At 39.3% G+C, this 13,734-nt stretch overlaps 1 protein-coding gene across 1 annotated transcript in view; it reads left to right on the forward strand.

Moving 5' to 3' along the window:
- LOC107567211 (ubinuclein-2-like) overlaps positions 1-13,734 on the forward strand; it is an 18,631-nt gene that overhangs the window by 402 nt on the left and 4,495 nt on the right. Inside the window, exons 3-10 of the mRNA XM_016252852.1 lie at positions 3,519-3,993; positions 6,738-6,808; positions 6,890-7,126; positions 8,187-8,297; positions 9,112-9,255; positions 9,345-9,395; positions 11,090-12,236; positions 12,788-12,983. Of these exons, the coding sequence (XP_016108338.1) occupies positions 3,519-3,993; positions 6,738-6,808; positions 6,890-7,126; positions 8,187-8,297; positions 9,112-9,255; positions 9,345-9,395; positions 11,090-12,236; positions 12,788-12,983 (2,432 nt within the window). The remainder of the gene's footprint in view (positions 1-3,518; positions 3,994-6,737; positions 6,809-6,889; positions 7,127-8,186; positions 8,298-9,111; positions 9,256-9,344; positions 9,396-11,089; positions 12,237-12,787; positions 12,984-13,734) is intronic.

The following is a 13,734-nucleotide window of genomic DNA, read 5'->3' on the forward strand; positions in this document are numbered from 1 at the left end:
TTTTTTTTTTTTAAGCTGTAGCACCAAACATCTTCAGTATTTGGTGCGGACGTCTCACATCTTTTTGTTTGCCAGTCTGCTTTAATGCAATAATCACACAAAAAAAAAATCAACTCTCAAACATTTTGGGTTGCGCCCCCCTTTAAACCTATAAAAAAATATTTTTTTATTTTAAAAACCTACAGGGAAAAAACTCCTGCATCACTTGAAACATTGAAAAATAGCATAGAGAGAATAACTGTTATTATTATTATTCTCTCTCTGTTATTTATTTATTTTTTGTGGGTTTCATGCTGTTTAACACGAGCGGCAAAATACAGTAGAAACCATTATAACCAGTGACGCTGTGTACACTGGATGTGACGCGACAAGACAGAAACCAACATTAAACTCATGCCTTGTTCTATTTATGACGTACTGACACAAAGTTCAAATGATTTGCAACGGTCACTTTGTCGCATCCAGTGTAGGGCTGTTGCGGTGCGACGTGACAACTGTAGCGTCTGGTATAGACACAGTGAGTGAAGCCTATGCCTCGTCATATTTTCTGAATTTAGCTTTTGAATGACCAGCATCGTCCTTTGGCTGTTTACGGTTTTATTTCTTTTCTTTTTCTGCTGATGGCCCGCGTTCGACTTGAAGCAGCGCTGCTTAGACCGATGGGTGTGTGTCATCAAAGCACTACGAGAGCTATAAGAGAGCGCGGACGTCTCCTTATGCTTTCTCTCGCCATACTTTGATGTCATACACCGATCGATCTTCAAGTCGAACACACCTCTTTACTCTCGCGTGTCACGTGACCATGTAATCGCTGACACAAAGTTAAAATTATTTGCAACGGTCGCTTTGTCGCGTCAAGTGTACAGTAGAGCTGTTGCGGCGCAGCATATAGACACGGTGAGTGAAGCCGAGAGCAAGATATGCCTCGTCATATTTTCTGCATTTAGCTTTTGAATGACCGGCACCTGCCTGGGTCTGTGCGACTTCATCTATGGCTTTTCTCTTCCCTTTCACAAACCGATCCATCTCCCATTCTAAGTTACGTCCTTTGTCTGTTAACTGTTTTATTTCTTTTCTTTTTCTGCTGATGGCCCGCGATGGGTGTGTGTGTCATGAAAGTACTGCGAGAGCTATAAGAGAGTGCGGACGTCTCCTTATGCTTTCTCTCGCCATACGTTGATATCATACACCGATCTGATCTTCAAGTCAAAAACACGTCTTTACTCTCGCGTGTCACGTGACGAAGTGTAATCGCAGCCTCTGCGATTGAAAAATCGCGTTTTTTCATATGGCGATATCGCAAATGCAATTAATTGTTGAGCCCTAGTTTCACTGCACTGTTTTGAGTCAGTTTTCAAGCTCTAGATGGATATCTTTGACCGCTACACTGTCTCACTGCTCTTTTAAAGATGCTCTGGCAAATTAAACCAAGTTCAACTTTTAAAAAAGCATCTCTTTTCCATTCCTCAGCTCTGCATTTCACATTTTTAAAGTGCAAAAACATGTTCTTTGTGAGCGGCCCGTTTGTGTGTTTTCATGTACTACTGCTGATGGGACGGTTTTGGGTCTTGTACAGTATTTGAGTTTGTTCATGAATGTTTAAAGACATTTGTAGGAACTATGTCATCAGTCTGTCTTACAATAACGTCGTACAAGAATCCGGCATTGTAGTCTACTCTCCCAGGGTCAGGTAACAGTCCTCCATAAAATGCGCTGCACACATCTGAATATTTGGGTTGAACTGTTCTGGAACAGTGTTGTAAATACAACTTAACCACTGATTTCTAGTCGTGTCCTCTTTTGGAAGACCAAACAAAGTAGTTTCGCTTTCACAACGAATCACACAGTGTCTCCACGACATGGCGGCGGCGGCGGCAACAACAATACTACAGCGAGAATAAAAGTTACGCCTTCTTTCTTTTGCGTGAACATTTGGGCGGCGTTATGCAAATCTTCCCACATCGTGACGTAGACATGTGGGGGCGTGTTAGAACGAGGCGTTTTAGGTAGGCGTGGGTGACTCTGAACTTTTATAAAGAATATCTCTTTGGATTTGAAACTTTAGTCTTTGCAACTTTACAGATCTTCTTTATGCACCAAGAGCTTGTAACACTCCAAAGAGAAAGGAAAACTTGAAATCGCATCATATGACCCCTTTAACAATATCTATGAAATTATACTTTTTCTTACTGATGTCACACTGAAGCTGTGTGATTTTCATAGTAGTGCACCCTTTAAGTTCACCTTAAAATAATATGAAATCTTTAAAAAAAATACTGCATTATAAAACCACAGACCAGCAATAAACTGTTCATTTATAATATTATGAATGTGTAAAAGTACAAGCCAGTAATGCCTGTGAAGCAATATATTAGCGTAGCACACGATCTTATACAGCTAGTCAGCTAACTGTTCTTTAGCCTCTGCGCTATGTTACTAAAACTATCTTTTGGATCTAACTAATTATTTCCCACATCCAAGTTCCAGGTTGTAATCTGCAGAAGTCTAAACGTTAATCTCTTAATTTTACAATAAGTAGTGAAACTTACACAAAATAAAGGCTTAAATATATTTTAAAAAATATACATTTAAAGGGCTCCTCTTTTGGTGAAAGTTTTCAGACAGCTTTCAAAATGGCCGCCAGACAGTGTGAACACATGGAGTGTCGTATCTCAGTGCGCAATGATCTGATTGACTTGAAATTACAGGAGGTATGTAGTAACAAATTTGTTAAGACATCAAGTATGATAATACATTATTTTTTCTTTTTATAATCTGAGCTCAAATATGGAAGTGAGCTTAATAGGTACGTTTACCCTATAGTCAATTTCATATAATCAGACTTCAAATAATCACAATTTCAGTTTTATTCCATTTAATCGTGCAGTGCAGCTATGTGAAATGAGCATCATTTATGAACACAAGATCATTTTGTTTAAGAGAAGTTATGTTTATTTGTTGATTATCTTTTTTGATTGATTACATTTTTTAAAAGTGAAATTCAGCATTTTATTAAAAACCATGGAACTCGCGTATAGATTAGCATTTAAAAGTTTGGGGTTGGTGAGGGTTTTTTTTATGTTTTTGAAATTAGTTTATTATGCCCACCAAGGCTGCATTTATTTAATGAAAAATACAGTAAAAACTTTAATATTCTGAAATATTATTACAATTTAAAATAGCTGTTTTCTGTGTAAATATATGTTAAGATGTAACTTATTTCTGTGATCAAAGCTGAATTTTCAGCATAATTACTCCAGTCTTCAGTGTCACATGATCCTTCAGAAATCATTCTAATATGATGATTTGCTGCTCAAGAAACATTTCTCATTATTAGCAATGCTAAGACAGTTGTGCTGCTTCATATTTTTGTGGAAACTGTGATACCTTTTATTCTTCAGGATTCTTTGATGAATAGAAAGTTCACAAGAACAGCATTTATTTGAAACAATTTTCTATCTAACCTCAAACTTTTGAGTGGCTGTGTATGACAACACTTTTGTTTCTGTTTCTGATAGTGTTTCGGCTCTGAACCGGCCGGAGAAGAAGAAGAGGAAGAAGCTGATGAAGGACTCTCTGTCTCTGGCCGCTATGATCCGCCGCTTTAACCGCGAGAAAGAGGAGATCCGTAAGAAGAACCCGGCGGCTGCAGTCAAACTCATCCGCGCTCCTCCGAACACCGCTGCCGCCGCCGCCGTTGCCCCCAGCAACGACCTGTCCATGGCCGACCTGACCTCTGACCCGGCTGTGATGTCACTGCTGGGCGGAGCCACGGAGAACGACATGCTGCAGGAGCTGATGGGCGACCTGGACTTCGGCCTGCTGGACTCTCCTGGGCCGTCCAGTCCGGGGCAGAGTGAGAACGGCACCGCGGCAGCCCAGAAGGCAGGAGCCGCGAGTCGAGTGCAGAAGATGGGGCTGATGCCGCCACCACCGCCTCTTCCCAGCAGCCTTCCCGCTCCGCTGCTCAAACGCATCGAGGACCTGCGCGTGGTGAGTGCTGAGCTTTACATCCAGATCACAGATCTGTGCTTGGTTCCAGCAAAACTGATTCATGAGCCGTGTTTATTAACGTTCACACGGGATGCTTTCAAGAACAGGAGCGTAATGGAGTGGAGGGCTGAACTGTTTTTTTTATCCGTCTGCGTGTGTATACTGTAGAGTTTAATAGTAATACAGCCACCAAAGCAGCACTTGTGTGCAACAATATACTTCAAGATAATAACTGTCTGTCTGACTTCAGACTATGGCTGCACGATTTGGGGGATAAGTCAGTTATTGTATAATTATTGTTTAATTATAATTAATTATTATTGTTAAAAATAGTATGCAAAAAAAAAAAAAAGAGTATTTAAAGGTCCCATATTGTCAAAACTGAAATTTCCTGGCTTTTTCATGATAACTGAGGTCTAGGTGCTATGTAACTACCATATAAGTTTCAAAACAGTCAATCAACAGACAAATGCACACAGCCTGCATAAAGTAGCTGTGACTTCCATAAAAAGGTGACGTCAGAACTACAGTCACCGCCTTCAGTCACCACCCCGAGCACCGCCCACCGTCCCACTCTCCTTTTGCCAAACCCCCAGACAACATCGCGTCCATGCCATTGCTGAGCAACAACAACACGGAAACATGTCAAGAAAACGCTGTTCAGTCGATGGATGTCAGGAAACTACATTGCACAGGCTTCCGAACTAGGGTTGGGCCGATGACTGATAGACTTCACGATATTTAGCCGGCATAATGATCCTCCCATCCCCCCCTCCCCCTCATACCCCCCGCAATCCGGGCGCATCCCAAAAACAGTGTTTGGAAAGAAAATTACGTGTACTACGGAACCCCTAAAGTTAATAAATACGAAATGAGAGGAAAATATATATTTCAATATTTTCTCTCGCAGTTATATCATTGGGTAATTATACTGTTTAAATTGCGGACATCAGACAGGGAGCTGCTATTATGCCTGGCATTGAAATTTTAGTTTCACTTTCACTTTCGAGATTCGCAAACGCACATACTTTATGGAGCGGCAGTACTTACCACACATTTGACAAGATTAGATGTTTGTCAGAGTTGCTCAGGATCTGCAATTCGGCCATCATTACAGGTGTTTCTATTTTTCTATTTGTCATAGCAGGCTACAGCATACATGACCCTGCGGCACTCAGAAAACAACAGGGCAATCAGAAGAGAGGCTCATGAATATTAATTAGACAGACCAAACTCGACCTGTTCAAAGCAGAGCTCCTGAGAAAGGAGCTGTAGAATATATATTTAGATGGTTTTTGGTACTTATACTGCAAATATATATTCTTAAGGACATCAAAACCTAAAATAAAACTCCAGAAAGGTGTATAATATGTGACCTTTAATAATAATATAATAGCGATACCAATACTAATATTTATGGCTGTCATAATTCTTTCACTTTTAAATATATTCTGTTAGTTTAATTAAATTGCAGTCTTTGTGATGTGATAAACTGTTCCATACAGCAATTTCGGATTTATTCTGATTAATTGTGCAGCCCTGATTTTGATTATTTTTGTTTTCAGAGTGATTTCAGATTTCAGTATTTTCTTTAAAAAGCATTCTCTCCTGCATTGCACAGACCCGACTAATCAATAATGACTGTTGCATGTTTTCATGATTGATCTTCAGTAATTTTATGAATGTATAGTTTGTGTGTGTGGTCTTTTCTTTCCAGGCAGATTGTGAAGGAGAGAGAGGAGGAGACGAGGTAGAGAGAGGTGTAGGAGGAGCAGACAATCATGATAGAGAGAAAATAGACAGAAAACAGTCAGAGCAGGTGGAGGGAGAGGTTAGAAAGATGGAAAACAGGGTAAAATAGTGTCAGTACTCCATAACTATGCTGTCTATTAATACAATGGATCATTTTAACAGACAGATTTGAAATGCTGCAATATACATGTTTACGAACACAATGCAACAGTGTTTTTGATTTAGTCTTAGTCTTTATCTTCAGACAAAAATGCTTAATAGTTTTAGTCATTTGAGTCTTGAGGCCATTGTTTCAGGTCGCTAGTTCGCGTTTTGGTAGCCTATCCATCCACTGCGGCTGCCATACTGAGACTAGATATGCAAAGGCCCCTCATCCGATTGCAATCCAATGACAGGGACACACATTTTGAAAGACAAGACAGTTAACTTAGCCTATAGGATGTATTTTGAATGTCCGGTAGTCCTCAAATAACATTCTAGTCCCGTCTCGTCTTGTTAACGAAGACGCGGCATAAATTTCGTCATTTATTAGGGCTGCACGATAAATCGCATGCGATATTTAATGCGCATCTTATCAGTAAAGCCGGTTCTGTAATGAGCGGTAAATCTCCATCACCTGCAGACTTTCACCGACGAGCTGCGCAAAACCACGTTCATATTCGCACGTTTTTTTGCGCAGCTCGTCAGCGAACAACGGCTCTGTGTAGTTAATGCTGCTCAATGTGAAAGCCCGCAGGTGATGGAGATTTACCGCTTATTACAGAACCGGCTTTCTGACAAGATGCGCATTAAATATCGCATGCGATTTATCGTGCAGCCCTCGTTTTTATCATCAGATATTAGTTTTAGCTTGTCAACGTCTCATCTTAGTCACTGAAAAAAGGTTGGTTAATGAATTTTTTTTTTTGTCGTCTTCGTTGACTAAATTAACACTGCAATGCAAACAGTTAAACTGCATTTGAGCTGCTGTTAAACGCTTGTTTTCCTCCCAGGCGTCTCGTCAGTTCGATATGGAGGGCAGGAAGAAGTTTTTCACGCTGGACATGAACAACATCCTGCTGGAGTGAGTTCATTCGGCCGTTGTTTTCGTTTTCGAGTCTCTCTCTGGTGTTCATCGTCTCACTCGTTCTCTCCGTCTCTGTAGCATCGAGCTGCAGGTGCAGGAGCAGCCCGCGACGGTGTGCGCCGCCGTCTACTCTCATCTGGAGGCCTTCGTGCCGTGCAATAAAGAGGCTCTGCTGAAGCGGCTGAAGAAGCTCAGTCTGAACATCCAGGACGACCGGCTGCGCACGCCGCTGCACAAGCTCAAGCTGGCCGTGTGCAGCGTCATGCCGGAGCAGATTGTGCGATACAACATGGACTGCATGGCCAAAGTCGCCAAGTGAGAACCTGGACTAACATCATTTAATTAAAATAACTACATTTCAGGATTGCGGAGGTTTGAAGAGCTCGGTGTTTTTAGGGATCTCGCTCTTTTTGACCAGTGAATGACCAATGAAATTACTTTTCTGGTTGTTTGTTATATACATTTGCATTTTGTTTAGTATATGCTTTTCTCCAAAGCGACTTACAAAAGGAACTGAAAGCGGAACAAAAGCAATTAGTCAAAGAACTAACAACCTTTTTTCTTAATTTAAAGTTTTTAATATGCTTAATATAGACATGTATTTATTTTTATTTATATATGTACATATTGATCTTATTTCATTATTTACAATTTCTACCTAATGAAATATTGTAAAGATTGGCGTAACTTGAAAAATGTATTTAAAAATAATAATTTAAGAATGTAAAATGAATTAATTATAAAAATGCCCATTCAGTTTTAAGATTTTATAAAATTGTATGACTTTTCCAGGTCTAGATATTATATTTTTGAAATTGATTTTCCAGTTGCTTGTGATTTACATTGTTTATGCATTTATCGGATGCTTTTATCCAAAGAGACTTCCAAAACAGGAACAAAAGCAATTAGTCAAAGGACAAACAATATTCATAATATACAATCCCAGGTTTATTAGACAACTAGATTAGGAAGCAAGATAGAAAAGAGGAGAAATGAAGAGAAGAATTGTTTTTTTTTTTACCTACATTATTTTTATTTTTTTTGTACTGAAAATAGATATTTTTGCTAGTCACTATTTCTACCAAATAAAATATTTTAGAGCTTGGCATAACTACAAAAATACATTATAAAAATGTAATTAATGAAATATAGAAATTAAAATGAATTAATTATAAAAAATGCCCATTCAGTTTAAAGGTTTAATGAATTTGCATGAATTGTCAAAGTCTAGAAATCATATTTTTGAAATGAGGCTTCCTCCTATATCTAAGTTTTCCAAGACCATGGAAATCCTAGTTTTTCAAAGACCAAAAAAAAAAAGAATTGAAGTAAGAAATCTCTTGATTTTTGGCTTATTTGAATGCTTGTTTTGCAGGCAGCAGACAGAGGATTGCGACAGAAATGGCTCGGAGGACGACGATGATGAGAAGCCAGGAAAAAGAGTGATGGGCCCCAGGAAGAAATTTGTGTGGGACGACAAACTCAGGTGAGACTCCGAGATCACACACAGGAACAGTCAGTAATGTGAGACTCAAGATCGTCCTCAGGGAACATCTCCAGACAAACCAGCTGCTCAAGGATTCGCAACCTTGGTTTGACTCCGAGATGCTTTTCAAAGACAACGCTGCTTATTTCCCAACTTTTTTAATTTAAAGAATCAAGGAGCATATCAGATATGTAAATATAGTTGCGCAGGAAAAAATACTTGCACATTTACATACCTCGGGTCTCTAGCGACCCTATACACTTTTTACAAAACTTTCATCAGAAAACAGGCATTCTTTTATATTTTACTATTTTTCTTGTTATATTGTTTATAATGAATAGATTGAGGAATACTAAGAAAGTTGATGTCGAACTTTAAAAAATGAAGGGTAGAGAGGGTAGAGAATGATGTCCCAGGTCGCTAAAGACCCGATGGATGCATTTAAGGGTTAATATACTTTTATAGTTTAGAGTTAAGGTTGTTTTAGTATTATTAATTTATATTAATAATACTGACATTATTATTATTATTATTAACTTAATAAAACTAAAATAATCCTATTAATTTGTTTTATTACAATTTCCAAAACATTTGAAAGATTTTATTCTAAACATCTAGAAATTACCCTTAAATTTCCCCTCATATGTCCAGGTTTGTGACAGTTAAAATAAGACTTGCATGTTGTTGATGGAATTAATTAATGAAAGAGACCTGATGTCATCTGGAGTTGAATTCATTTTAGCTGATTTTAAAGCTTGTTTTGTCTTATTGTAGTCATCTAGTGGTTGAGTGAAGCTGATGTGTGTTTGCGCAGGTCTCTGCTGTGTAATCTGGTTCAGGTGAAGCTGGGCTGTTACGAGCTGGAGGGTCAGAGTTCACTCTCGCCTGAAGATTACTTGAAGGTCTTCATGGAGACGGAGGTCAAACCGCTCTGGCCCAAAGGATGGATGCAGGCCAGGTGGGTTTCTGCACCAGAACACTGCTGATGTCTGTGCTGGTAAAGCATGTTGAAGCGTGATTGACTTTCTCTTCCTCTCTGTTTCTCAGGATGTTGTTTAAAGAGAGCCGTGTGGCTCACAGTCACCTCACAGGAAATACGTGAGTATTTTACCCTTGGTTATTTTTAAACAAAAACAAGTCGTTTTGACCTATTTACTTTGTGCAGTGCTACGTTAAAGGGATAGTTCACCCAAAAATGAAAATTCACTGTTATTTTTCTCACCCTCATATCATCCAAGATATAGGTGGATATAGGAAGATATTTAAGTTGAAACCGTGCTGCTTGGTAATTCATAAAATACAAGTCAATGGCTGCCGTTACTTTGAGAGTCAAAAAAGCAAATACAGGCAACACTAAATTAATACCCATGGATCCTTATGATATTTTTAGCTCTTATGAAGCAAAACGATCAGTCTGTGCAAGAAAAAGTACATTATTTAAAACAATATTGCATGTAATCTAAAGCCTCTGGCAAACTGGGAAATCTGATTCTTTTTCACTAATTGGTTCTTTCAGACAATTTGTTTCAATGAACTGGTTCAATTCATAAATTCATTTATACAATCACACAATAATGAAACATATGTGCAGTTATATTAGTAAAGCACCCAATAATGATTTATTGTTTTACATTTCTAAAGCATATAAAGTGAATAAACTAGTCTTCATTAGCTCAGCTTTTTACATAAACAAAGAGAAACCATAAAAACACTAATTTGGCCCTTCATTCAAGTGTTCGGTTCGCACATGCACATATCAGCGGCTCATTGTTCTTCAGTCCGAGTCGAACCATTTCTTCAGTTCACTGACTGTTGGAGGAACTGGAGTGCTGAATGAGCTTCATCACCTTCATCACAGGATCAGATACGCCACTGTTTTGCTGTATTGAGCCGTGAACTGTTTGAGACTATTCAGTCCAATTTGGTGAACTGGTTCAGTTCCCTTCGTAACTCCTTCTACTTCATAACGCCTCAGTTTGTGACCCTGGAGCATAAAAGCAGTCATAAGTAGCACGGGTATATTTGTAGCAATAGCCAACAATACATTGTATGGGTCAAAATTATCCATTTTTCTTTTATGACAAAAATCACTAAGTAAATATCATGTTCCATGAAGATATTTAGTCAATTTACTACTGTAAATATATCAAAACGTTGTTTCTGATTAGTAATATGCATTGCTAAGATCTTCATTTGGACAACTTTAAAGGCGATTTTCTCAATATTTAGATTTTTTTTTGCACCCTCAGATTTCAGATTTTCAAATAGTTGTATCTCGGCCAAATATTGTCTTATCCTAACAAACCATACATCAATGGAAAGCTTATTTATTGTATATTAGATGATGTATAAATCTTAATTTTAAAAAATTGACCTTTATGACTGGTTTTGTGATCCAGGGTTACACATATCATCAGAAGCCATGGGTATTGATTTTTATTTATTTTTTAATCTTACCTGTATATTCTTTCTTGGCTCTTAAAGTGGTGGCACCCATTGACTTGATTATATGAGTCACTGAGGACCACGGTTTCAGATAAAAATCTGTACTTTTACTATTAAAGAAAAAAGTCACCTACATATTGAATGGCCTGAAGGTGAGTAAATTAACAGCAAAGTTTCAGTTTTCAGTGAACTATCCCTTTTAAAGTTGTACGTTTTTACTTTTACTCAAGTATGTTTTTGGCCAGATACTTTTACTTTTAATTGAGTACAATTTTCACTGAGTATCTGTACTGTACTACTCTTTACACCTCTGGTCTTGTGATTAAATGGCGCCTTTCTGTTTTCAGAGTAAAGAAAAGGATGTTACCGGCTCCGAAAGCCAAGCCCAAGCCTCAGGACAGCAGTGCGCTCCAGCGACCGTCCGTCTCTGTGGACTCCGCAACTTCTCCAGCCATCCAGCGTCCAGTCGTCTCAGTAGACACCACTGCTCGTGCTACTGTGCAGCGAGCGCTGTCCCCGCCGGAGCCCATCTGCCTGTCGGACTCTCTGGACGAGGACCTGGCGGCCCCGTCGCTGGACTCCATCTCTCACGCTTTGGCCATGCTGGGCAGCGTCGCCAAAGACCTGGCCCAGTCCAACAGCCCGCCGTCCGCTGAGCTCCCCAAACCGCCCCAGTCACTGCTCACGAATCCCCACCTGTCCAAAAAGAGTGGGAGCACCCCGTCTCTGCCTGCTCCTGCTCCCAGCGTCCTCTCCTCGATGCCCGCGTCTTCAGTCGTTAAAAGTGTGAGCGTCCTGCCGCTGGTTCAGAGACACTCAGTTATTCCCGCTCAGCGACCATCCGTGACTCCGCCCACCAAGATGGGCTTGTCTCAGGTGAAGCCCCGCCCTCCTCCAACAGCGTCGCCTCTTCACGCCCCTCAGAAGATTCTGGCGAGAAAAACGGTAGTCGCCATACCAACAGGCCTCATCAAAACCAGCAATAACAGCTCGGCACGCACGCTTCCCGCCGCTTCCTCGCCATCGCTTTTAAAAGTCAAATCCGTGCAGCCTTTCCATGTGACGCCGCAAGGCAAAAACCACGCGTCGCCCAAACCCGGCTTCATCACGCCCATGCAGGCCACCCTCACCAAGTCGCCTCACAACCCCAGCTCGCCCATCATCAAGCTCACGCCCACCGCCTCGCCCGTCATCACCAGAACGCCCACGTTACCTAGCATGCACCAGCACGCCTCCAATAGCCCGGGCTTCCACACAGGGTTCATTGCCGGCGGTTACAGTGCCCCCGTGGGGCAGAAGAGTTCATCTCAGGGCAACAGTATCTCTGGACTCACCATGACAACCGTGCCTGTCACCAAGCAACCGGCCACCAGCGTGTCACCGGTGACGGGGACGGTCAGTCACAGTCAGCGACACAGACAAGTGGGTGGAGCTAATCAGGGAGTGAAGACAATCACATCTGTGTCCACGGCCACAGCGTCTCCACTCTCACAGGTCTGTCTGCTCATGTGATCCAGGCCTGTTTTGGGCTTTTTAAATATAGATTAAATGTTAAAAAATGTTTTCATTCATGTATTATTATTTTTTACTTTTATACATTTTAATTAAACATGTATTTATTTGTATTTAGAACTTTCAAATATTTTTTTTTATTTAACATTGAAAATCTTTTATTTTATTATTTTAATTAGGCAGCTGTTTACAGCTGTTTTTTTCCCTTAAAGGAATAGAATTATTCTATTATTCCCCTAGAATAATTTTTTTAGTAATGATTTATTTAGTAAGTAATTATTTATGCCTCACATTTTGGAACAGAGCTTAACTTGAACTCCTAAGTATTCCTCAAAATACAAGCCACTACTAAAATGTTGTGTTTTTATTTTATACATTTTTATGAGTTATTTTATTAGTTGGCAAATTTGTACAAAAAATACAATTGTTAGACTCCATATTAGGGATGTGTTGCTTTCACACATAACGAGGTCTTTGTAAATGTGTGCTGTGGTCTTTGGCTGTAACAGTGTGATGATGATGGTGTTTTGCAGGTGTCGTCCTCCAGCGCTCTGCTGGGCTCGGCCGGTCCGTCTCTGCCGCTGGGCTTCGGGATGCTGGGAGGTCTGGTTCCCGTCTCTCTCCCGTTCCAGTTTCCAAACCTGCTGAATCTTCCTTCCTCTGTGGTTTCCACGGCGAGCACCGGCGCCTCGACCAATCCCAGCAGCTCAGGGTTCAACCTTCCCCAGAGTGAGTCCATGTGATCAATAAATACGGGGTAGTTTAGTATTATTTTTGAAGTCTTAGAAAGGTCAGTTCTATTTACCTTTTCAAATGACCCGTCGTCTTTATCACTGTGATGTTCCTCATACACATTTGTTTCATGAGCCTCTATTAGTGAATGTGCACATGTGTGTATTTATTGAATAACCACTATAACTATCTAACTATAAATCAGATTTTATTGGACTGTCCTGCTTTACATTATATTAGGCAACAGATGTATTCAGAAATTTCATATATAGACATATTAAAAAATACCATCTAACAAATACCATCCTGAAACGCTTATATACTTTGTATATTATTTTGAGAAAATATTGTTGAATTATTGTATATCACTTCTTTATATATTGACGTTTTATTGTTATTATGATTATTATACTTTCGGCTACTTTAAAAATATCCTGTGCTGCTAATATGACATTAATAAATGTAGAAAATAATACTTAAAAATGATAAATAAATATTATAAAATGAATTATATTTTTTGATGCAAAGTCATTTATATTAATTAATATAGTTATTTATATTTATATATTAATCTATGTATATAAATTTATATTGACATAATTACAATATTTATATAAATAGTTTATTATAGTTATCAACAGTTTTTTCAATCTATCAATATTATTTACAGTGCCTTGTGAAAGTATTCATTTTTTTCACATTTTATGTTGCTGCCTTATGTTAAACTGCTTTAAATTACTCCCCCCCC

The sequence above is a fragment of the Sinocyclocheilus grahami genome, unplaced genomic scaffold (genome assembly GCF_001515645.1).
Source record: "Sinocyclocheilus grahami isolate Dianchi unplaced genomic scaffold, SAMN03320097.WGS_v1.1 scaffold1135.1, whole genome shotgun sequence".
Classification (NCBI taxonomy): domain Eukaryota; kingdom Metazoa; phylum Chordata; class Actinopteri; order Cypriniformes; family Cyprinidae; genus Sinocyclocheilus; species Sinocyclocheilus grahami.